This window comes from Mytilus californianus, unplaced genomic scaffold (assembly GCF_021869535.1).
Source record: "Mytilus californianus isolate M0D057914Y unplaced genomic scaffold, xbMytCali1.0.p SCAF_21, whole genome shotgun sequence".
Classification (NCBI taxonomy): Eukaryota; Metazoa; Mollusca; class Bivalvia; order Mytilida; family Mytilidae; genus Mytilus; species Mytilus californianus.
The window spans coordinates 2,883,931-2,909,463 of record NW_026262670.1 but is presented as its reverse complement, the minus strand read 5'-3'; the positions used below and the strand labels follow the sequence as shown (position 1 = coordinate 2,909,463).

Below are 25,533 nucleotides of genomic sequence, written 5' to 3'. Positions count from 1 at the left end.
AAAATATGTCAGGGAAGAAGGATGCACTGGAAAGGATAAAAATAGTTATCGTTAGAATAATCGAATATATTATGCAGTGGGACTATTTTGCATCAAGATTCCCAAAACCTGGAAGTGGGTTATCTTCTCTTGAATTCCATTTCTTTCGATAGATTTCGGGGATTACATTCTTTCGAAAAGGTAGCCCTAACGTCACTGTTGCTATGTCAACTCCTAGCCGGGTGTCGAAGGTCAACGTTGTCAATAAATAAAACTTCACCATAAATCGTTTCCAATTATATAATAGGATTGGAATTGATTGAAGGTGTATTAATTTTATTATTTTTAATAAAAATATATTTTTATTTTATTTCCTGAAAACAGAAATATTTCCTTATTTCCGGTTGAAAAAAAAAACCACGTGTGTTTGTGTACATTTTATTATCAAGATGCCAAAGTCAAAAAGGGACAAGAAAAGTATCATTATGATGTTGTTTTATTCTAATAACTGCTTACACACACTACATAACACAAATAAATATTACAGTGAATTTGTAAGATACCTGAAATTTTATGATTTTAATGGTTTTAAGATATTTTCTGGGACTAGCAGCAGTACAATGTCAATGATTACTATTAATATTATACCCTAGTCATGATAGCAATAGTTTCAGATATTTTCAATTGGCATTGGCTGTCAAATTCATGTTCACCGATTTAAATCAAACTCTCTTAAGTTATTTGATTCATTAAATACTAAAATGTATATTCAAATTACAAAAAGTATACTATAAAATAAACAATTAATAATTTATTCCTGGACTTGATAATATGTATCAGCATTTCGTGTGTATTTTAGTCTACATGTCATCTAGTTAATTATCGAGATGACCTCTCAAGACTGGCAACCGTCATATAACCCAATATAAACATAAATAGATGGTGAGCACATGCAATTTGATTTTTCCAAGTCCGTTTGATTTCATATCATAGATTTAAAAAGATATGGTACTCATCATTTTTACCTGTATAAGAAAGTTTTTTTGCTGATTGAATCAGTCAACCAAATGGTTCACACTTGTTTCACTTTCAAAGTTTGACATTTTTTTCCATTAAATAGCTGAACACGCCAAGTACATGCCGAACCCATTTCGAGCTAAGTGGTTAAATTGAAGGTTACATGAATACAGATTCAGTGAGGTTAGATTATTGACTTGCAAGTCAACAATACAGCAATATTCTTGAGCTAATTTTTACAAATTTGGGTCAAACTGACTGCTTATAACATAATATTATTTCAAAATTTCACTTTTATTAGTATTTGAAGTTGAATAAAAAAGAATCCTTTTTATACGACCGCAAAAGAATTTTTGTGGTCGTATATTGGTATGATGTTGGCGTCGTCGTCGTCGTGTCCGGTGTCGTCGTCGTCCGAAGACACATTAGTTTTCGCACTCTAACTTTAGTTTAAGTGAATGGATCTCAATGAAATTTTACCATAAGGTTCAATACCACAAAAGGAAGGTGGGGATTGATTTTGGGGGTTATGGTACCAACAGTTAAGGAATTAGGGGCCAAAAAGGGGCCAAAAATAAGCATTTTTGTAACTTCCAGACATAACTTGTGTGTAAGTGTATGGATCTTTCTGACATTGTACCACAAGGTTCCATATCACAAAGGGAATGCTGGGATTGATTTTGGTGGTAATTGCCTCCAAATTTTAGGAATGAGGGCCAAAAAGGGGCAAAAAACAAGCATTTTTCTAGTTTCATGACAATAACTTGTGTGTAAGTGTATGGATATTTCTGAAATTGTACTACAAGGTTCTATATCACAAAGGGAAAGCTGGAATTGAGTTTGGGGGTAATTGCCCCAAAAGTTTAGGAATAAGGGGCCAAGAAGGGGCCAAAAATAAGCATTTTTCTAGTTTCCAGACAATAACTTGTGTTCAAGTGTATGGATCTCTCTGAAATTATACTGCAAGGTACCATACCACAAAGGGAAGGCTGGGATTGATTTTGGGGGTAATTCCCTCAAAATTTTAGTAATTAGGGGCCATAAAAGGACAAAAACAAGCATTTTTCTAGTTTCTGGACAATAACATGTGTGTAAGTGTATGGATCTTTATGAAATTGTACTGCAAGGTTCCATATCACAAAGGGAAAGATGGGTTTGAGTGTGGGGGTAATTGCCCTAAATGTTTAGGAATTTGGGGCCAAAAAGGGGCCAAAAAACAAGCATTTTTCTAGTTTTCAGACATTAACTTGTGTTCAAGTGTATGGATCTCTCTGAAATTGTACTGCAAGGTACCATACCACAAAGGGAAGGCTGGGATTGAGTTTGGGGGTGATGAATCATAAGGGGGTTCAAAAAATTTTGGGGGAGATTTTTTTTTCTTTAAAATTTTCCATTTTTAATTGGTTATTTCTGATTTGTATATAAAGGAAATAATAATGATATGGTTTGAATAGGTAAATTAAAATTTTTTAAGTTCTTAGACCACTTTCATTCTGTGTCAGAAACCTATGCTGTGTCAAATATTTAATTACAATCCAAATTCATTGCTGTATCAAGCTTGAATGTTGTGTACATACTTGCCCCAACTGTTCAGGGTTCGACCTCTGCGGTCGTATTAAGCTGCGCCCCAGCTTAAATTTTTGTCATAATTGTAACTAATGCCCCTTTTATTAAGAAAAAAAAGGTGTATGCATGTCCCTGTCCACCTCAGCGTATTTATGACTGGTGTATAGGGGCCACTACCAGAAGCTCAGAGATTAACGATTCTCTTTGCACTTAGGGGATGAACATTCATTTGAATTTGGGTTTAATTACAAGAAATTGCATGATTTATGACCTAATCTAATATACTCTATTACTTTTTTTTAAACCCCCTTTGAAGAGAATGCATATGTAGAACAGGCATTAATAAAGTCATTGTGCTAGAAAACTTAAGACTGTCATTGTTTCAAACAGAGTAAAATATATCAACTATAGCACTGTCTATATTAAATTGGCAAATATTATTTAATAACTATTATATGACTTCACTGCCTTATATACACTTGACTCTGTACTAAAGTGATCCTGATCCTGATCCTGATCCTGGTAACAGTTTGTGTAGTTGTTAATCTTAACACTGAGGAGGCTGTGAACTATCCTTGAGTCAATGTTTTTCTGCTGTCAGTTTGGATCTTCTTGAGCAGGCTGAAGGTCTCTATATGTCCCCATTTAAGAGTGAAATAGTGAGCATTTCTTTGATGAGTTGAAAGTTTATTAAATGTTTTTTTGGCATCAAAACCATCCGATCGATGTTTTGACAACAACATTCATCTTTTCTCTTAATGCCGGTATTTACCTTTATAAAACACCCTTGACATGTGCCATAAACAAAAGCCATAATGAGTAAATAATATTCTATCACCTGTTGATTGTTTAATCAAACTATTGGTCAGGCCGGGGTCAAAATCTAAAAGTGATCAGGAAATATTAGATACACCAGATACGTTCAATACTCTCGGGTTTTTATGTTTTCAATTATAAATGTATGTAAACAGTGTAGTAAAAAATGGCGTCATAAATTTTTTTAGACAGAAATTTTTTCTCCTCAATGGGGGGGGGAGGGGGGGAATGGGAGGAGACCCCTGAAATGGGATTATTGTACTCTCGTCGGGAGGTTCACATGTATGAAAATGATGAATCAAGTATTTGTATTTAGTGTTTTTTGTCTAAAATGAAGTCTTATATTGTACCATACATACTCATTGTGAGCACATTTAGTGCCATAAGAAACATCTTCTTTACATTCTTGTCTTTCACAATTTTGGTTTTGAACCTACTGGCTACTTATAACCAAATTTATGACTAAGTGTTAAATTTTTTTATTGTCCCCCACGCAACGCTTTGCGGGGGACATAGAAATACCAGGCGTCCGTCCGTCCGTCCGATCTTGTTAGCACTCTCAAGAGTTATGCCCCTTGGAAACATTAATTATATGAAAAATTGCATCGTTAGCGCTCTCATGTGTACAATTCTTGCCAGATTTTTATAAAACTTATATCATAGGTTTGTATCAGCAATGTCTCGGACAAGTTTGAAAATCATTGCAGTTCGATTATTTTCAAAAGACTTATGCCCTAGGGAAAATTGCCTTGTGAGCGCTCTCATGTGTACAATTCTTGACAGATTTTTATGAAATTTATATTACAGGTTTATATCATCAATGTCTTGGAAGAATTTGAAAATTTGTGCTGATCAATTGTTTTTGAAAGAGTTATGCCCTTGGAAATATTAATTATACGGAAAATTGCCTTGTGAGCGCTCTCATGTGTACAATTCTTCCTAGATTTTTATGAAATTTATATTATAGGTTTATATCATCTATGTCTTGGATGAATTCGAAAATCTGCTAATCAGGTATTTTTAAAAGAGTTATGCCCCTTGGAAATATTGATTATATGGAAAATTGCATTGTTAGTGCTCTCATGTGTACAATTCTTCCCATATTTTTATGAAATTTATATCTATGTTTTGAATGAGTTCGAAAATCTTTGCCGATCAGGTATTTTTAATAGAGTTATGCCCCTTGGAAATATTAATAATATGGAAAATTGCATTGTTAGTGCTCTCATGTGCACAATTGAATTATTCTTGCCTGAATTTTATGGAACTTATTTCATAGGTTTATATCAGCAATGTCTTTGACACTTTCAAAATAAGTGCTGATCAAGTATTTTTAATGAGTTATGCCCTAGGAAATATTAATTATATCAGAAATCACATTGGATTTGCTCTGAAGCCTTCGTTTCTCTTAAGATATTTATGAACCGTTTTAAAGAACAAAAAAGAGTATTTTTTAGCTATTGCCCTTGTATCTTGGATAGATAAAATATGTGCAATGCGGGGGACATTGGAATTCTGTTCTTTTATTTTACATGTAAATGATGCTTCAAATGTTTTATGATTAACAAAAAGAATATTTATCGTTTTAGTTTCTTTAACACAGACAAAGAGGAAAGGTTTAGAACTGAAACAGAGGTTGATAGATGATGTAAGTACTAAAACCCAACAATACAAGTTCAAATAAAAGTTGTGGTCAACATTATAGGCCTAGGTCTACACCTGTGGACAAGCCTATGTACTGTAAATTAAGAAATTATTGTGAATCACTTATTACTTGTAAAACTGTGAGATCTAATTAATGTGATAGCAAATATTTTGTGAAGGTATATTACTTTGAGAGAGCATTCTAAGATGTTGAAGTACTGTTTGAATTAGTTATTTGAAGATTTCTAATTAAGTTTATAACTGTTTTGAATGTAAGGTTTCTGAAAGGATTTAAGGTTTTTTTACACAGTAAGATTTATCATCCAATTTATGTCGCGAAAGCGAGACATAGCTATCCTAGATTCCATCGAACGTCAACATTTAGGTTCTGTCTGTGGTTAAAGTTTTTTTAGACATCAATAAATTTGTCAAACCTTCATGGATTTTTAGGAAATTTGGACAGAAGCTTGTTTATGACCAAATTACAGTATCCAGAGCAAAATTTTGAAAATATTTTTTTTCATTTTTCTGTATTTTTCCGATAAATGGACTTAGTTTTTTTTTTACATTTAACAAGTAGATACAGCCTTGGGTTAAAGTTTGTTTCACATCAATTACTTTATCATACCTTCATAGAATTTTATGAAACTTTGACAGAAGCTTTTTTATCATAAATTACGAGATAATGTCGGAAGCAAACTTATGAAAATATATTTTTTTCGTTTCAGTATTTTTTGGATAGATGGACTTAGTTTTTTTCCAGTTAACATTTACAGACAGTCTGGGATTAAACTTTTTTGACATGATAAATTTGTGAACCTTCATGGATTGTTATGAAACTTGGACAGATGCTAATCTTCCAGACTATGAAATAGCGTCTAAAGAAAAAGTTTGAATTTCATTAAGATTCTGTATTTTACTGATAAATAGACTCACTTTTTAAGTCAACATTACACTTTTTACACTGACAGAAGCAATGGTAGGCGAGACACAGGGTTCCACGGAACCCCTTATGAGTTAAATAAAGTATTTAGTCCGTTTTATAAGGGTCCGGTCAACACCTGTCATGGGGATATCCCCCATAAAGGGGGAAAGTTTGCAGGTCTGTGCTCAGGTAAAAATCGAAAGAAAATCAAAAGGAAAATCGTACTGTGTAAACACACCTTTATATAGCAAAAATGATATATAGTATTACTATATAAATCCAATTTACCAGAAGAAAAAAATATCTGTGAGTTGATTAATCAATATTTCCTTTGCAATAATTAAAAATTCCTTTAATGTATTATTTTCAGATACGAGAATGTGCCAACAAATACAAGAGAATTTTCCTTTTTTCTGTACACAATATGAGAAACATGCAGTTAAAAGATGTCAGACAGGAATGGAATCATAGCAGGTAAAAACAGTTATATTTAAATTTTCAAGGTTATCATATGAGCTGCGTCAGATAGAAATCGACCTTATGCAAATGAATATCAATACATCTGTTGACCTATTTCGGGTTGAAAAAATCTCTATGCAAAGTCTGCAAATGTTTGAAAATTGAGTTGTTATAAAAACCCTACAAAACGAACCAAAATTCATTCTTTTATTTTGTATTTGAGTGTTCCAAAATGAAAGTCTCATACATGTACATGTATATATATGCACTTGCATAAGGTCAATCTCTATCAGACGTAGCTCATATTTTAATTTCCAAGGTTAACATTTTTTATACGACCGCAAAAATTAAAAATTTTTTGGTCGTATATTGGTATGATGTTGGCGTCGTCGTCATCGTCATCCGGCGTCGTCGTCCGGCGTCGTCCGAAGACACATTGGTTTTCGCACTCTAACTTTAGTTTAAGTGAATGGATCTCCATGAAATTTTACCATAAGGTTCAATACCACGAAAGGAAGGTTGGGATTGATTTTGGGGGTTATGGTACCAACAGTTAAGGAATTAGGGGCCAAAAAGGGGCCAAAAATAAGCATTTTTGTAACTTCCAGACAATAACTTGTGTGTAAGTGTATGGATCTCTCTGACAATGTACCACAAGGTTCCATATCACAAAGGAAAGGCTGTTATTGATTTTGGGGGTAATTGCCTCAAAATTTTAGGAATTAGGGGCCAAAAAAGGGGCAAAAAACAAGCATTTTTCTAGTTTCATGACAATAACTTGTGTGTAAGTGTTTGGATATTTCTGAAATTGTACTACAAGGTTCCATATCACAAAGGGAAAGCTGGAATTGAGTTTGGGGGTAATTGCCCGAAACGTTTAGGAATTGGGGGCCAAAAAGGGGCCAAAAATAAGCATTTTTCTAGTTTCCAGACAATAACTTGTGTTCAAGTGTATGGATCTCTCTGAAATTGTACTGCAAGGTACCATACCACAAAGGGAAGGCTGGGATTGAGTTTGGGGGTGATGAATCATAAGGGGGTTCAAAAAATTTGGGGGGGGATTTTTTTTTTTCTTTTTTTCCTATTTTTTTTCTTTTGAAATTTTCCATTTTAAGTTGGTTATTTCTGATTAATATTTAAAAGCAAATAATAATGATATGGTAGGAGATACACACCAAACAGGATGTGTAAATTATTATCTAATAAGTATTGTGCAATAGCAAGAAATTTTCAATTGCACAGTATTGCACAATAGCAAGAAATCTTCAATTGCACAGTATTGCGCAATAGCAAGAAATCTTCAATTGCACAGTATTGCGCAATAGCAAGAAATATCCAATAGCACAATATTGCGCAATAGCAAGAAATTGTCAATTGTACAGTGTTGCGCAATAGCAAGAAATATTCAATTGCACAGTATTGTGCAAAAGAAGATACTTCGTATAAATTGCTTATTTCTTGATCAATTTCAATGGGGTTTTATTCTTGAATTCTTGGGGTTCTTTAATATGCTGAATCTAACCGTGTATTAAGTTTTTGGATTTTGGGCCCCGTTTTTAAATTGGTCCTCATTGAGGTCCAAAGGGTCCAAAATTTAACTTTGTTTGATTTCATCAAAAATTGAATTATTGGGGTTCTTTGATATGCTGAATCTAACCGTGTATTTAGATTCTTAATTTTTGGTTCCGTTTTTAAATTGGTCTACATTAAGGTCCAAAGGGTCCAAAATTAAACTTAGTTTGATTTTAACAAAAATTGAATTTTTAGGGTTCTTTGATATGCTGAATCTAAACATGTATTTAGATTTTTGATTATGGGCCCAGTTTTCAAGTTGGTCCAAATTGGGGTCCAAAATTAAACTTTGTTTGATTTCATCAAAAATTGAATTCTTGGGGTTCTTTGATATGCTGAATCTAACCATGTATTTAGATTTTGGATATTGGACCATAATAGGTGAATGTCCAATTTAAAATTTTTAAGTTCTTAGACCACATTCATTCTGTGTCAGAAACCTATGCTGTGTCAAATATTTAATTACAATCCAAATTCAGAGCTGTATCAAGCTTGAATGTTGTGTCCATACTTGCCCCAACTGTTCAGGGTTTGGACCTCTGCGGTCGTATCAAGCTGCGCCCTGCGGAGCATTTTATTAAAGTTTCAAAAGTTTACAAGGCAGTTCTAGTGTTCTCCTATGGGCGTTTTACCATCATGCTAATGTGATATTATGTAACTTGAATGTGATGCTATCTGAAATGATTTTTTTATAGATTTCTTTATGGATAAAACTGTTATTTCTCAAAAAGGATTTTTCCTAGTTAACCAGTATGCTATGAAATTTACGGGCAGAGCAGGGATACATATTGAAATTTTTAAGATTTCACAATTAATACTATCTAAACCCTATCCTATAATGATGTAGTCACATCAGTTTGAAACATTTGTTCATTATGATTTGAACTTTTTAAAATATATACCGAATTAAGCTTTTGTGCCAGATTTTGTGGTTCACTTAACAGGGTAAACTTTAAATGAAAACAAGGCATACCCATTGTAAAATCTCCAACCAACCAATGGTTGCCATAAATGATTTCTAAATTTTAGTCGACTTGAATAGCCTTATAAATGTTTTACCACTTGAAAATCATTGATAATATTTATGTGCAAAAATCTTCATGAATAATTTTTTTTCAGATTCTTTTTTGGTAAAAACAAAGTTATGGCCCTTGCATTGGGAAGAACAGCAGAGGATGAATATAAGGAAGATCTTCATAAACTGAGTAAACATCTACGTGGACAGACAGGACTGTTGTTTACAAATAAAACTAAAGATGATGTATTAAAGTAAAGTTGGATAGTTCCAAAAGTATACAAATCTTGGGATATGAAAATTGGGGATATTTATAAAAATAAAATCTAGGGGATAGTTTCAAAAGAAAAAAAATCTGGAGGATAGTTTCAACATACTAAATGGGATAGTCTCAAAACTATAAAAATCTAATGTATTTTTTATAAATATCTATGGGATATTTTCAAAACCCTAAAAACCTGGGGATGCATGTAGTTTCAAAAATGAAACACAGCAGGGGAGGATCCAGCCATTTTTAAAAGGGGGGTTCCAACCATATGTCCCCATTCAAAAGCATTGATCATCAAAAAAAAAGGGGGGGGGGGGGGGGGGTTCCAACCCCCGGAATCCCCCCCTGTACACAGAAGGTCATTTTTAAGAGGGCTACCAATATTGGACCTATTTCATCATTCATGTATACTTGGGATTAAAATTTAGGTTAGGCCAAATACATTTTAAGATGAGATTATCATACCAGGCTCATATGAATTTGACACACCTCATTTAAAATAAATGTCCAAACCTTTTTTCTTGTCCATGCTGGGAGCTGCTTATGAATTGAACAATTGTTATAAATTGAAAAATTAATAATAAAAAAATAACATATAATCCATCGCCCCATTTATTTTGATAACAGTGAATGATAGTGTACATATTACTTTTACTTGGCCTAGCTAAATAAAAAATAACATAACAGCCTCACAATCATTAAAAGTTCAAATTTGCCTGTCAGATGAAGTACAGACTTGGAAATTATCTAGACAAAGGGAAATAACTCTAATAAAAATAGGAAATAGTACAACTTTGTAAATAATTATTTTTCAGGTTTTTTGATGACTACAGAATTAAAGACTATGCCAGATCAGGAAACCAAGCAACACAGACTGTTGTCATAGAAACCGGTCCTATCCCAGAATTTTCTCATTCAATGGAACCACAGCTGAGAAAGCTAGGGTTACCTACAACATTAAATAAAGGTTAATTTTACTTAAATTTCAACAGTGTTGATAATGTGTGTATGTTGAGAAAGATTGGGGAATTTAAGGCTTTTGTCCAACAACAACAACAATAACAATACTTTATTTTAAGAGGGTTACACAGTTAGCTATATAACTAATCTTCCCCGAGGCCCTCATCATAAAAATCAAACAAAATGCAAACATATACATTGCATACATTAGTATAAAAAGACAAGTATGATAATAATGTTCAATACAACTTGATAAAATGTTATTTAAGGAATGACTGTAATATTTTTTCTGTCTATGAAGAAATTACATCAAAAATGTGGTGCACACTGAATAACCAGCGTAGCGGGTTATTTTAAAGTGTGCACCACATTTTTTATGTTATTTCGAATAGACAGAAAAAATATTACAGTCATTTCTTATAATTTAATTCTAAATTCCATTTTAAACCGGAGTAAACCATGAAAAAACGTCGATGACGTCACGGTCACATGACAAAATTATGTCTATGAGCTGATAAACAAAACAACGTCAGCCAATCAGAAGACGCATTACATCCAAAATTAAATTATGAAAAAATAACGTGATGACATAATCAGTTTTCAATATTTTTTATACAGCTAGGTTGATTCAATAAATGATCTGTTATTTTGTATGTGAAAGAATTAACTATTGTAATATTTCTTAACGGAATTGGCAAATTATTCCACAAATATGGTCCAGAATACATAAAAGATTTTTTGAACAATTCTGTTTTTGGTTTAGGGAGTATGAGGTTTCCTTGAATAGCATTTCTCAAGGGGTATGGATTTCTGTCTGAAACATAATGAAACTTGTTAGTAAGATATGATGCACCTGATGCACTTAAATGTCATCACAAACCTGTGATATTTTATTCCCTGTTCAACTGTCATCCAGTTTAAGTGTTTGAATAAGGGCTCGGAAGGAGCAAAAGGGTCTGTTTCTAGTATTAATCTAGCAGCTCACTTTTGTAATTTTAATATCCTATTTAAACACTCACTGCTACAACTACTCCACACTATACAACAATAATCAATTAGTGGCAAGATATAACCATTATAGAACAACTTTCTGCAGTCTAGATTTAGACATTTCTTCATCTTTAATAGTAGATATAGCCTAGATGAAATTTTTGAGCAGATCACATCCAATTTGGTTTGTCCATGTGAGGAAAGGGTCAATTTTAATGCCTAAGAGACTTTTGCATGTGGAAGATTGTATCACTTGATTGTTAATAGTTAAACAACTCTCATTGTAATGTGACATTGCTTTTTGCTTTGTTCCAATAATCATATATTTTGTTTTATTTTTATTGATGAACATATTGTTATCATTACACCATTCCTCAACACCATGTAAATCTTCTTGTACCTTATAGAAAGTGTTTTAATGTGTGTATGTTGAGAAAGATTGGGGAATTTAAGGCTTTGTCCAACTATTGAAAGTGTTTTAATGTGTGTATGTTGAGAAAGATTGGGGAATTTAAGGCTTTTGTCCAACTATTGAAAGTGTTTTAATGTGTGTATGTTGAGAAAGATTGGGGAATTTAAGGCTTTTGTCCAGCTATTGAAAGTGTTTTAATGTGTGTATGTTGAGAAAGATTGGGGAATTTAAGGCTTTTGTCCAGCTATTGAAAGTGTTTAAATGTGTGTATGTTGAGAAAGATTGGGGAATTTAAGGCTTTTGTCTAACTATTGAAAGTGTTTTAATGTGTGTATGTTGAGAAAGATTGGGGAATTTAAGGCTTTTGTCCAACTATTGAAAGTGTTTTAATGTGTGTATGTTGAGAAAGATTGGGGAATTTAAGGCTTTTGTCCAACTATTGAAAGTGTTTTAATGACGTATGAGTACATTAAAAATCAATGTAATACTATAAATTCAGAAATGTTTTAGATGGTCTTATTATTAACAGGAAAGGTTTAGCAAAAGTAAAAATTTTGATTTTATTTTGATATCATTATTCGTATTGTATAGAGCATTCTTTAATCACAATAGATAATTTTACCTTTTTTTTTTTCATTGTTCAACAAATGCAATAATAAATGCATGCAATTTCGGAATTTACATTAATCACCTGCACCTAACCAAACTTTAATACATATAGGGGTATATGAGCTTATTCACTAAAGGTTCTTTAATTTAAAAAGATCCCCTTTTATAAGACACCGTTCATACTAGCATTTTTTGAATCCATCTAAATTTGAATCAATCTAAATAAAACCAGTTAGCGTTCACATTATCTTTAATCCTAACGATCTCTATCGTTCTAATCTGAACCACTGCGCTCACACTACAAGTAGAAATGCAATCGATCTGATCTAATTACCAGGGAAATTGTAAACACTGTGTATACATAGAAATATTTAATCAAATTAATGTGTTGATACACATGCTTGCAAAAAAATAATGTATGAAGTAATTGTTTCACTTGAATTACAAGTTCAATTGTTGATACATCTGTTCGTATAGTTTTGGTTAATTTTCAGCCCTTTTATGTTGGTCATCAATATTGTAATAAATTGCACGTGTAATTTTTCCGCCATACATGCACACAAATTATTTTCAATTCAATCATACTAGTTTAGATCGATCTCTGCGTTCACAGTTAAAGATAGATCGGTGCACTTTAGATCGATTTAAACTAAACTACCTCTTTTGGTGTTTTAGTTTAGACTGATTCAAGATCGATTCAAAGCGTTCACATTGGGCTTAAATCGATCTAAAGTGAACCGATCTAGTTTAAATTGATCTAAATGTCCAAGTGTGAATGGGGTCTTATTTGTGATAATAAATATATGTTGATCTCCTTCTGGAGGTAACTGTTACTCTTGCTTCCTCCACCATGTCCGTCAATAAAAACTGTCTGCCATGATGTAGTCAAGGTCGCTGAAAGTGGCGGTTAACATCAATAGATAAACAGATATGTCGGTATATTTTTAAATTAGTTCGCAGATTTTCATTTGATAAATATTTTTTTTTTATTTTTCCTTTTTTTTCAAGGTGTGATCACATTATTAAGAGAGTATCAAGTTTGTGAAAAAGATGACACGTTAACTCCAGAACAAGCCAGAATTTTGGTGAGTACATGACACACTAACTCGGGAACAAGCCAGAATATTGGTGAGTACATGACACACTCACTCGAGAACAAGCTAGAATTTTGGTGGGTACATGACACACTCACTCCAGAACAAGCTAGAATTTTGGTGAGTACATGACACACACACCAGAACAAGCCAGAAATTTGGTGAGTACATGACACACTAACTCCAGAACAAGCCAGAATTTTGGTGAGTACATGACACACTAACTCCAGAACAAGCTAGAATTTTGGTGAGTACATGACGCACTCACTCCAGAACAAGCTAGAATATTGGTAAGTGAATGATACACTCACTCCACTACAGAACAAGCCAGAATATTGGGAAGTACATGACACACTCGCTCCAGAACATACCAGAATTTTGGTAAGTACATGACACACTCCAGAACAAGCCAGTACAAGTACATGACACTGAAATTTTGGTAAGCACCATAATACTAGTTTTTATTTTGTCTGTCTGTTAACAAATTTTGTAAACCCTTAAACACCATAACTTACTGTTGGACATCAATGCAATTTAACACAGTTGTTGTGCATAATATGTAGATTGTTTCTGTGCTAGGATTGCAACAATAATTGATATATTAATTCTGTAAAATCAAAAGTTTTTGCTTGCATTTTATACTATTGTGATTGTTGAACAATGGACACAAATGCAAAATTTTATTTTGGCGAAATCTACCCCTACGCAATTTTCGCATTAAAACATCACTAAAATTTGTGATTTACAGTATACATGTAGTATGGATTTCATGCTTTGGTATATATCTACTCTTGTAAATGTATATGAATGAGCGTTTGTGAATTTTATTTCAGAAACTGTTTGGCCACCAGATGGCAGACTTTCACATCAGTGTGGAGGGAATGTATACCCCTGAAGGTGAAATGGAATTATTTAATGACAGACCAGAACCGATTGTTCCTCCTAAAATTCAAATAAAAGGTATGTACAGTTGAACCTATCTAACTGACAGACCAGAACCGATTGTACCTCTTAAAATTAAAAAAAAAAATGTACAGCTAAACCCTTTCTAAATGACAAGACCAGAGCCAATAGTTCCTCTTTAAATTCCAATAAAGGGTATGCACATTTATTATAATGATTGAAGATATAATTTTTGTTGTTAAGAAATTTATCCTTCTTTGTTTTTAATTTTTATTATAAATAACCCAGTATGCATGCATCAGTAGTTAAAAAAGTAAATTGTAAAAATATTAATCCAACATTATAATATTTTTTTTCACAATTTTTTGTCTCAACCTTAACTAATTTGAAAAAGCTAGACTTAGGCGTTCTGTTTCCGGTGGTGGCAACACTGTATAAGTTTGTTATTGGGTCATGTTAAGGGGAGCCACTAATGGTAGGTCAATGATGTTTGGTATGCAGTTGGTTTTACCATTGGCATTTCTCATTTTCATGGAGGTTATTTTGTCCTGCACCTTTAGTCATGGTTCATTGACATTGAATGTTTTCCAAGGTTTACATATCTAAATATTACCATTTTAATTTCAACATTTGAATTATAATATTAAAATCACAAAAAGTCGAGACACATCTCTGTGTCAACAGTTTATGTCAAGCCTGCAAAATTGTGTGACAGAAGCTAAGACAATAATCTTACATTTGTCATAGGACACATCTACATTAAGGTCTGTCAGTCTGTAGTTATTAACTTGACAAACCTTCATGGAATTTTATGAAACATGGACAGATGTATTTTTATGATCATAAGACAGTATTCAGATTTTTGGCAGTAAGCATTAGGATACTGTCTAAGATTTAAGTTTTTAGACATCAATAACTTTGTCAAACCTTCATTGAATTTTATGAAATTTCAACAAAAGCTTTTTATTGATGTATAAAAGACAGTATCCTTAGCAAATTTTTTCCTTATTTCCTTATTTGACTGATAAATGGGCTTAGTTTTTGGCAGTCAACATCACACTTACACTAACAGCTGCAATCAAAGACAAGATACAGAGTACTTCCTACTACAGAACCCTTTACAAATTTTTGAAACAATGAAATTGAGAACTATTGAACCAGCAATTTTTAACACTGCATTATTTGCTATTCGTGATAATATATATTCTCAATTTTCATGTTTTTTTTCTTCAGCAAAACTACAAGATGAAGATTCAACGAAAATTGAAGATGATGATGAAGGAGAGGAAAGCATTGACGAGGATGAAGATGATACATAACTGTTTTGTTTTAATTAAAAAAAAATAGAAAAAAATGACTTCTTGTGTCAGTTAAAGGGAGACAATTTTACAAAGATGATATTAATCTGTTTTATTAGCTCAGATTAGGTCATGTAGCTGACGGGCATGTGAGCTTTTGTCATCACTTTTCATCTGTTGTCTATTTGTTAAATTTTCACATTTGCATCTTTTTATGGAGAACCACTGAATAGAATGTAACCAAACATTGCAGAGATTTTGGTTACAAGGTCCTTTCTGAATGTTGTTTCTTTGGTTTCCCATTCGTTTACAAAGAATTGTTTTAAGGAAACTTGAAAAACCTATTTATAGAACAGCTGAACCATTTGAAACCCTTCTTGATGTTCATGTGAAGGTCCTTAACAAGTGTTGTTACTTTGGTATTTATCAGACATTCAAAAAGGCCACCGGCAGAGGTAAATGTTATACAAAAATCCTATCGGAATGGCAGTTTGCTTTCCTTTTCAAAAACAGATGAAGGAAATTGTAAATAAACCTTGCAGAAGTATTTGTAAAGATACTTGCATGAAAAGTCCAATATATAGCTTCAAGGGACCTAAAAATGTCCAATTGGTCCATACTTAATAAAATGCTCCGCTGGGCACAGCTTGATACGACCGCAGAGGTCGAACCCTGAACAGTTGGGGTAAGTATGGACACAACATTCAAGCTTGATACAGCACTGAATTTGGATTGTGATTAAATATTTGACACAGCATAGGTTTCTTACACAGAATGAATGTGGTCTAAGAACTTAAATTTTTTTAATTTACCTATTCAAACCATATCATTATTATTTGCTTTTATATATAAATCAGAAATAACCTATTTAAAATGGAAAATTTGAAAGAAAAAAAAAGGAAAAAAAATCCCCCCCCCCAATTTTTTGAACCCCCTTATGATTCATCACCCCCAAACTCAATCCCAGCCTTCCCTTTGTGGTATGGTACCTTGCAGTACAATTTCAGAGAGATACATACACTTGAACACAAGTTATTGTCTGGAAACTAGAAAAATGCTTGTTTTTTGGCCCCATATTCCTAAACATTTAGGGCAATTACCCCCAAACTCAAACCCAGCTTTCCCTTTGTGATATGGAACCTTGTAGTACAATTTCATAAAGATCCATTCACTTACAAGTTATTGTCCTGAAACTAGAAAAATGCTTGATTTTTGCCCCTAATTCCTAAAATTTTGAGGCAATTACCCCCAAAATCAATCCCAGCCTTCCCTTTGTGGTATGGTACCTTGCAGTATAATTTCAGAGAGATCCATACACTTGAACACAAGTTATTGTCATGAAACTAGAAAAATGCTTGTTTTTAGCCCCTAATTCCTAAAATTTTGAGGCAATTACCCCCAAAATCAATCCAAGCATTCCCTTTGTGATATGGAACCTTGTGGTACAATGTCAGAGATCCATACACTAACACACAAGTTATGTCTGGAAGTTACAAAAATGCTTATTTTTGGCCCCTAATTCCTTAACTGTTGGTAACATAACCCCCAAAATCAATCCCAACCTTCCTTTTGTGGTATTGAACCTTATGGTAAAATTTCATAGAGATCCATTCACTTAAACTAAAGTTAGAGTGCAAAAACTAATGTGTCTTCGGACGACGACGACGCCAACGTCATACCAATATACGACCACAAAAATTTTTTTTGCGGTCGTATAAAAATCCTCAAGAATCACCAAACCAATTGAAACTAAACTTGCTAGATAAGTTCAAGTGATGTTAACCTTTACAAGTGTTTTTACTCCTACCTGCAACCACCTGGCCAATACTCTCCAGAAATATTACTTATTTTGTCATCCTAATGACACCACTGGTATTTTAATATGTCTGTTACTGACATCCATTTAAGGATGTTTGCTACTCTTGTTTCTGACTTTTTGTCAGATATTCGGAATCCTCTAGTTTTATCCATGTTAGTGCCAATAAAAAATTTGCCTGCTAACCCCTATTTTTCTTTTTATAATTTTATAACATATGGTTTGAATAGCCATATTTGAAAATGCTATAAAATCCTTGTTATTTTTTCATATCTTTTTAAAGAAAAAGGGTGCCAATGTTAAATGTATGAAAAGTCTAGAGAGAATTATTTCCCGCCAAATTTTTAATGGCCTATATCTCGAAAACAAGCACACGGACCCTTAATTTTTTTCTGCTTTTTTAGTTCCTTTATTTATATACTATCAATTTATAACAGTCTTTTAAAAAGCCTGTTATTTTGAAACAGAGTAGCGAACATCCTTAACTGACATAATTTACAATATCCAGAACTACTTAGCCAATACAATCAGATATAAACAGTACTTAGCCAATACAATCAGATATAAACAGTACCAATCTTACTGCACCAGATGCACATTTCGACAATTAATGTCTCTTCAGTGATGCTCTAGGCCAAAATATTTTAAAATCCAAAACCTAATACAAATGTTGAAGAGCTGATCAACCAAAAGAACCTAATGTATAGCCAAAATCGGACAAGGAATCAGAGCTTTGCATGAGGGAGATATATTCCTTAATTTGAATTGATTTCTAAAATTTTATAACAGTAAATTTCAATCAACATAATATACGTATTTTCATGCCAGTACCGAAGTACTAGCTACTGGGCTGGTGATACCCTCGGGACTAACAGTCCACCAGCAGAGGTATATATTGTAGGAATGCTCCTTTGATAGTTTTTCTGTTACTGTGAATTCATTCAGAAAAAAAAATTGTATTTTCCTGGATACTTGATTTCATGGATTGCAAAATAATCTACCAACAAGCCTATTTGAAATTTTGTGTTTTGAAGATTATAATTTGTAGTATACCTATGTTCATAAAAACTAGTACCCTAGAAATAATGAATCCACACACAGTATCAACATTGTTTTCACTGAACCAACACAAAGTTGTAATTTAAGAAGTTTTATACCACATTGAATATTTTTTTATAATAGCTGGAAGCAGTCTTTATCAGTCCCCTACTGGCTAAGTGGAAGGGGACTTTAGGTTTGCACTCCATCCGTCTGTCCATCCGTCAGTCCGGCAAATCAGTTTTCCATTTTTTTCCTCATGCTTAAAGATATTGTTATGATATTTGGTATACAGTTTTAGCATGACCAGTTACAGATCAAGTTTGAATTTTGTTCCAGTCGGATGATATTGAGCAGAGTTATGGTCCTTGGTTTTCACACTTATTTTCGTCATGCTTGAAGATATTGATTTGATATTTGGTATATAGTTTTACCATCACAACTTACAGATCAAGTTCGAATTTTGTTTGGTTTGAATGATTTTTATACGACCGTATATTGGTATGACGTTGGCGTCGTCGTCCGAAGACACATTGGTTTTCGCACTCTTAACTTTAGTTTAAGTGATTGGATCTCTATGAAATTTTACCATAAGGTTCAATACCACAAAAGGAAGGTTGGGATTGATTTTGGGGGTTATGGTACCAACAGTTAAGGAATTGGGGGCCAAAAATAAGCATTTTTGTAACTTCCAGACATAACTTGTGTGTTAGTGTATGGATCTCTCTGACATTGTACCACAAGGTTCCATATCACAAACGGAATGCTGGGATTGATTTTGGGGGTAATTGCCTCCAAATTTTAGGAATTAGGGGCCAAAAAAGGGGCAAAAACAAGCATTTTTCTAGTTTCATGACAAATATTGTGTGTGTAAGTGTATGGATCTTTCTGAAATTGTACTACAAGGTTCCATATCACAAAGTGAAAGCTGGAATTGAGTTTGGGGGTAATTGTCCAAAAACGTTTAGGAAAAAGGGGCCAAAAATAAGCATTTTTCTAGTTTCCAGACAATAACTTGTGTTCAAGTGTATGGATCTCTCTGAAATTGTACTGCAAGGTACCATACCACTAAGGGAAGGCTGGGATTGATTTTGGGGGTAATTGCCTCAAAATTTTAGGAATTAGGGGCCAAACAGGGGCAAAAAACAAGCATTTTTCTAGTTTCAGGACAATAACTTGTGTGTAAGTGTATGGATCTTTGTAAAAATTGTACTACAAGGTTCCATATCACAAAGGGAAAGCTGGGTTTGAGTTTGGGGGTAATTGCCCTAAACATTAAGGAATTTGGGGCCAAAAAACAAATATTTTTCTAGTTTCCAGACAATAACTTGTGTTCAAGTGTATGGATCTCTCTGAAATTGTACTGCAAGGTACCATACCACAAAGGGAAGGCTGTTATTGAGTTTTGGGGTGATGAATCATAAGGGGGTTCAAAAAATTTTGGAGGGGGGGGGGGGATTTTTTTCCCCTTTTTTTCCTTTTTTTTTTCTTTAAAATTTTCTATTTTAAATTTGATCACATCTAAAAATATTTTGGTTTGCCTAAACCCTACCCAAAGGTAAAGACAGTGGGTAGGTAGGTAGGCATTTTCTTTTCTTTTTTCGGTAAAGAGAAATTGAAGTGTCAGATTGTGTTTAGTCTTCATGCCTATCTGATTAAAAAAAAAAATTTCACATCAAGACAATAAAAGATTTTGAGTAGGCAGATATTTTCTGGGAAAGTAGGGTTAGGGCAAACAAACATATTTTTTTTTATGGCCTTGGTTAATTCTGTTTTATATATAAAAGCAAATAATAATGATATGGTTTGAATAGGTAAATTAAAATTTTTTAAGTTCTTAGACCACATTCATTCTGTGTCAGAAACCTATGCTGTGTCAAATATTTAATCACAATCCAAATTCAGAGCTGTATCAAGCTTGAATGTTGTGTCCATACTTGCCCCAACTGTTCAGGGTTCGACCTCTGCGGTCGTATCAAGCTGTGCCTCAGCTGGGCATTTTATTTGCAGAGTTATGGTCCTCTGACTTAGAAAATTCATGCATAATAAACCTTTCGAAACAATAGAAATCACACTGTCTGTTGATCTGTCTAGTTTTCTTGTTAATACAACTCCTTTAGTGAAACTTTATTCACAATAAAAAAATTTCATATATTTTAGTATAAACAGATTTAGTGTTCAATAGAATATTTTACAAATTACTGATTAAGTTAGCATTGTGTTCCAGTTCAATGAAATTTTAACCAGTAGGGAACTATGTATAGCCATGCAATACTCTCAGAATGCTTATTATAGTATAATTGTTTTGTGTTTTTGTTATCTTTTATTTAAGGGTTAAGTACTTTTCCTGTACTGAATTTAATTGCCAATTCTTTAATGTACATTTTGTTAGTCCATTGATCCAAGATTTAAAAGTGGTAGGGTTCAGATCTCAAAAAAGAAGTTTAATATGAAAATCTGGAGGTGTTTGAATGACATGGATGTAAGTGAATATTGGTTACTTTAAGGCCTTCAACAATGAGAAAAATGAAGCATATGGACCAACAACAACCACTGAAACTAGCAGTGAGGTGAGAGTTTTTTTTGCTCCGTGTTGAAGGCCTCACTGTGACTTTGAGATGAAGAACAGCAATAAAAGCTCTGTTCCTTTGCTTTGGATGGATACCCCATACCCTTTGTTTTTATACGACCGCAAAATTTAAAATTTTTTTGGTCGTATATTGGTATGACGTTGGCGTCGTCGTCGTCGTCGTCGTCGTCCGGCGTCGTCTGGCGTCGTCTGAAGACACATTGGTTTTCGCACTCTAACTTTAGTTTAAGTGAATGGATCTCCATGAAATTTCACCATAAGGTTCAATACCACGAAAGGAAGGTTGGGATTGATTTTGGGGGTTATGGTACCAACAGTTAAGGAATTAGGGGCCAAAAAGGGGCCAAAAATAAGCATTTTTGTAACTTTCAGACAATAACTTGTGTGTAAGTGTATGGATCTCTCTGACATTGTACCACAAGGTTCCATATCACAAAGGGAAGGCTGTAATTGATTTTTGGGGTAATTGCCTCAAAATTTTAGGAATTAGGGGCCAAAAAAGGGGCAAAAAACAAGCATTTTTCTAGTTTCATGACAATAACTTGTGTGTAAGTGTTTGGATATTTCTGAAATTGTACTACAAGGTTCCATATCACAAAGGGAAAGCTGGAATTGAGTTTGGGGGTAATTGCCCGAAACGTTTAGGAATTGGGGGCCAAAAAGGGGCCAAAAATAAGCATTTTTCTAGTTTCCAGACAATAACTTGTGTTCAAGTGTATGGATCTCTCTGAAATTGTACTGCAAGGTACCATACCACAAAGGGAAGGCTGGGATTGAGTTTGGGGGTGATGAATCATAAGGGGGTTAAAAAAATTTGGGGGGGGGATTTTTTTTTTTTTTTTTTCTTTTTTTTTTCTTTTAAAATTTTCCATGTTAAGTTGGTTATTTCTGATTTATATTTAAAAGCAAATAATAATGATAGGGTAGGAGATACACACCAAACAGGATGTGTAAATTATTATATAATAAGTATTGTGCAATAGCAAGAAATTTTCAATTGCACAGTATTGCACAATAGCAAGAAATCTTCAATTGCACAGTATTGCGCAATAGCAAGAAATCTTCAATTGCACAGTATTGCGCAATAGCAAGAAATTGTCAATTGTACAGTATTGCGCAATAGCAAGAAATATTCAATTGCACAGTATTGTGCAAAAGAAGATACTTCGTATAAATTGCTTATTTCTTGATCAATTTCAATGGGGTTTTATTCTTGAATTCTTGGGGTTCTTTAATATGCTGAATCTAACCGTGTATTAAGTTTTTGGATTTTGGGCCCCGTTTTTAAATTGGTCCACATTGAGGTCCAAAGGGTCCAAAATTTAACTTTGTTTGATTTCATCAAAAATTGAATTATTGGGGTTCTTTGATATGCCGAATCTAACCGTGTAATTAGATTTTTAATTTTGGGTCCCGTTTTTTAAATTGGTCTACATTAAGGTCCAAAGGGTCCAAAATTAAACTTAGTTTGATTTTAACAAAAATTGAATTCTTGGGGTTCTTTGATATGCTGAATCTAAACATGTGTTTAGATTTTTGATTATGGGCCCAGTTTTCAAGTTGGTCCAAGTTGGGTCCAAAATTAAACTTTGTTTGATTTCAACAAAAATTGAATATATGGGGTTCTTTGATATGCTGAATCTAAACATGTATTTAGATTTTAGATTTTTGGCCCAGTTTTCAAGTTGGTCCAAATTGGGGTCCAAAATTAAACTTTGTTTGATTTCAACAAAAATTGAATATATGGGGTTCTTTGATATGCTGAATCTTACCATGTATTTAGATTTTTTATTTGTGGGCCCGCTATCAAATTGGTTCATATTGAGGTCAAAAGGGTCCAAAATTAAACTTTGTTTGATTTCATCAAAAATTTAATTATTGGGGTTCTTTGATATGACAAATCTAACCGTGTTTTTAGATTTTTAATTTTGGGTCCCGTTTTTTAAATTTGTCTACATTAAGGTCCAAAGGGTCCAAAATTAAACTTAGTTTGATTTTAACAAAAATTGAATTCTTCGGGTACTTTGATATGCTGAATCTTAACATGTGTTTAGATTTTTGATTATGGGACCAGTTTTCAAGTTTGTCCAAGTTGGGGTCCAAAATTAAACTTTGTTTGATTTCAACAAAAATTGAATATATGGGGTTCTTTGATATGCTGAATCTAACCATGTATTTTGATTTTGGACATTGGACCATAATAGGTAAATTAAAAAAATTGAAGTTCTTAGACCACATTCTTTCTGTGTCAGAAACCTATGCTGTGTCAAATATTTAATCACAATCCAAATTCAGAGCTGTATCAAGCTTGAATGTTGTGTCCATACTTGCCCCAACTGTTCAGGGTTCGACCTCTGCGGTCGTATCAAGCTGCGCCCAGCGAAGCATTTTATTTCTATTACTGTGGATTCATTTACCCAGAGTTATGAAAAGTTGATATTAATAAAGACAAAGAGGCAAGGTTCAAACAAATAAATTTAAGGTGGTACCTAACACTACAGGGAGATAACTCTGTAAAAAATCAACTAAACTTTTTAATCACGTTGTATTGTTAAGGAAATATTAAGCTTCTCAATGATCAAAATTAGTGTTTGTCAAACTGCTATATAACCAGTGAAATTTTTCTGATAAAGTGATTGGTTCAAATTATTTGAAATTTTTATATTTTTGTCAAAGGGTCAAAGTAAACATTTTGTCAAAATTTTAGGAAAATTAAACGAGCCAAATTAATATTAGTCAAGGTGTTAGGTACCACCTTAAGGTAGAAATAAAATAATATAATGGAAATCCACTTTTATTTGTTTTTCTTGGACTTAAATATTGAACGTTTCTGATTGCTATGATGTCTGTAACTTTGATAAGCTTGTTTTTTCTCTTTTATATTTCTCTGTTTAAGAATCTGTTCTTTTCCTTTCAATTCGCTTTTAAATTTTCTCTTTTTTCCTCCACCAGATTTCTGTTGGTTACTCTCCTCCATACCTTGAGTGTGCCCTGAAATGTAAATAAAATGTACTGAATATTCAGAAATTATTGCGTGCATTTATTATTGCAATTTCAGAAAAATCTGCATACATATATATGCATCATATATTATAATGCGAGTTCTTATTATTGCAATACTGACCCAGTCACATTATTAGCATTAATAAAAACCTCGCAATAATTTCTGAATTAACAGTAATGGGAATGGCAAAATGAAACTAAAATGTTTGATCCTTGTTCGTTGGTGTTATATGCTAGTTCCAGTGACCTTGATTTTAACTTATTGGTGGAGGAAGTCAGAGTACTTGGAGAGATCCACCTATTTTCTGCAGGAAAACTGGCAATAATTGTCAATGTAGATTAAAGTCTAAAATTTCTTGCCACATGCTGGGTTTGAACTCACAACCTCAAGAGTTGACAGTCTTGTGATCACTGCAGATGAACTATTTCGGCCACAGAGGCCATCTTATAATGTTTGAACTACTTCGGCCACAGAGGCCCCCTTATAATGTTTGAACTTCTTTGGCCACAGAGGCCCCCTTATAATGGCCACAGAGGTCCCCTTATAATGTTTGAACTACTTCGGCCACAGAGGCCCCCTTATAATGTTTGAACTTCTTCGGCCGCAGAGGCCCCTTATAATGTTTGAACTTTTTCGGCCACAGAGACCCCCCTTATAATGTTTGAACTACTTCGGCCACAGAGGCCCCCTTATAATGTTTGAACTCCTTCGGCCACAGAGGCCCCTTATAATGTTTGAACTACGTCGGCCACAGAGGCCGCCTTATAATGTTTGAACGTCTTCGGACACAGAGGCCCCCTTATAATGTTTGAACTACTTTGGCCTCAGAGGCCCCCTTATAATGTTCGAACTACTTTGGCCTCAGAGGCCCCCTTATAATGTTTGAACTTCTTCGGCCACAGAGGCCCCTTATAATGTTTGAACTTTTTCGGCCACAGAGACCCCTCTTATAATGTTTGAACTACTTCGGCCACAGAGGCCCCCTTATAATGTTTGAACTCCTTCGGCCACAGAGGCCCCCTTATAATGTTTGAACTACGTCGGCCACAGAGGCCGCCTTATAATGTTTGAACGTCTTCGGACACAGAGGCCCCCTTATAATGTTTGAACTACTTTGGCCACAGAGGCCCCCTTATAATGTTTGAACTATTTTGGCCACAGAGATGTTTGAACTATTTTGGCCACAGAGGCCTCCTTATAATGTTTGAAATGTGAATTTGAATACTGTAAACCAACTTATTTTCGCGGATACTTTATTTTACGCTACACCCTTCCTAGCCCACTTCGCGACGATTTAATTTCACGATTTTCAAATTTATACGATGTAGGTAAATAAGGAAAGATCAAAGTTTATATATTTGTGTTATTTTTTGCTCATGAAAGTCACAAAAATAAATCACTCGCGAAAATAAGTTGGTTTACAGTAAGATCTTTAACATTTCATGATATCGGTAGATGGCATTTCTGTATGTGTTTTGTCTTACTTTCTTGTTCACTCTTAAAAATATACCAAAGTTACAAATGGTAAAAACACCAGTTTTTCAATATTTGTCTCCAT

At 33.6% G+C, this 25,533-nt stretch overlaps 2 protein-coding genes and 1 long non-coding RNA gene across 4 annotated transcripts in view; 1 reads left to right on the top strand and 2 right to left on the bottom strand.

Annotated features, from left to right (window-relative positions):
- Positions 1 to 17,251, bottom strand: part of LOC127731851 (uncharacterized) — a 37,160-nt gene extending 19,909 nt beyond the window's left edge. The window contains exon 1 of the long non-coding RNA XR_007995837.1: positions 16,964 to 17,251. This is a non-coding gene — a long non-coding RNA (uncharacterized LOC127731851). The remainder of the gene's footprint in view (positions 1 to 16,963) is intronic.
- LOC127731848 (mRNA turnover protein 4 homolog) lies at positions 389 to 15,593 on the top strand. Its single transcript, XM_052240718.1, has 8 exons — positions 389 to 456; positions 4,968 to 5,026; positions 6,318 to 6,421; positions 9,098 to 9,247; positions 10,077 to 10,228; positions 13,241 to 13,317; positions 14,160 to 14,286; positions 15,463 to 15,593. The coding sequence occupies exons 1-8, from the start codon at positions 429 to 431 to the stop codon at positions 15,546 to 15,548; spliced, it is 783 nt and encodes a 260-aa protein (XP_052096678.1). The 5' UTR covers positions 389 to 428; the 3' UTR covers positions 15,549 to 15,593.
- Positions 17,252 to 23,752: 6,501 nt separating the features above from the next.
- The window catches only part of LOC127731841 (ATP-dependent RNA helicase DDX54-like), a 57,100-nt gene continuing 55,319 nt past the window's right edge, over positions 23,753 to 25,533 (bottom strand). For both annotated transcript variants that reach the window (XM_052240687.1, XM_052240688.1), the window contains one exon: positions 23,753 to 23,962. In XM_052240687.1, the coding sequence (XP_052096647.1) occupies positions 23,766 to 23,962 (197 nt within the window). In that variant the 3' untranslated portion in view covers positions 23,753 to 23,765. The remainder of the gene's footprint in view (positions 23,963 to 25,533) is intronic.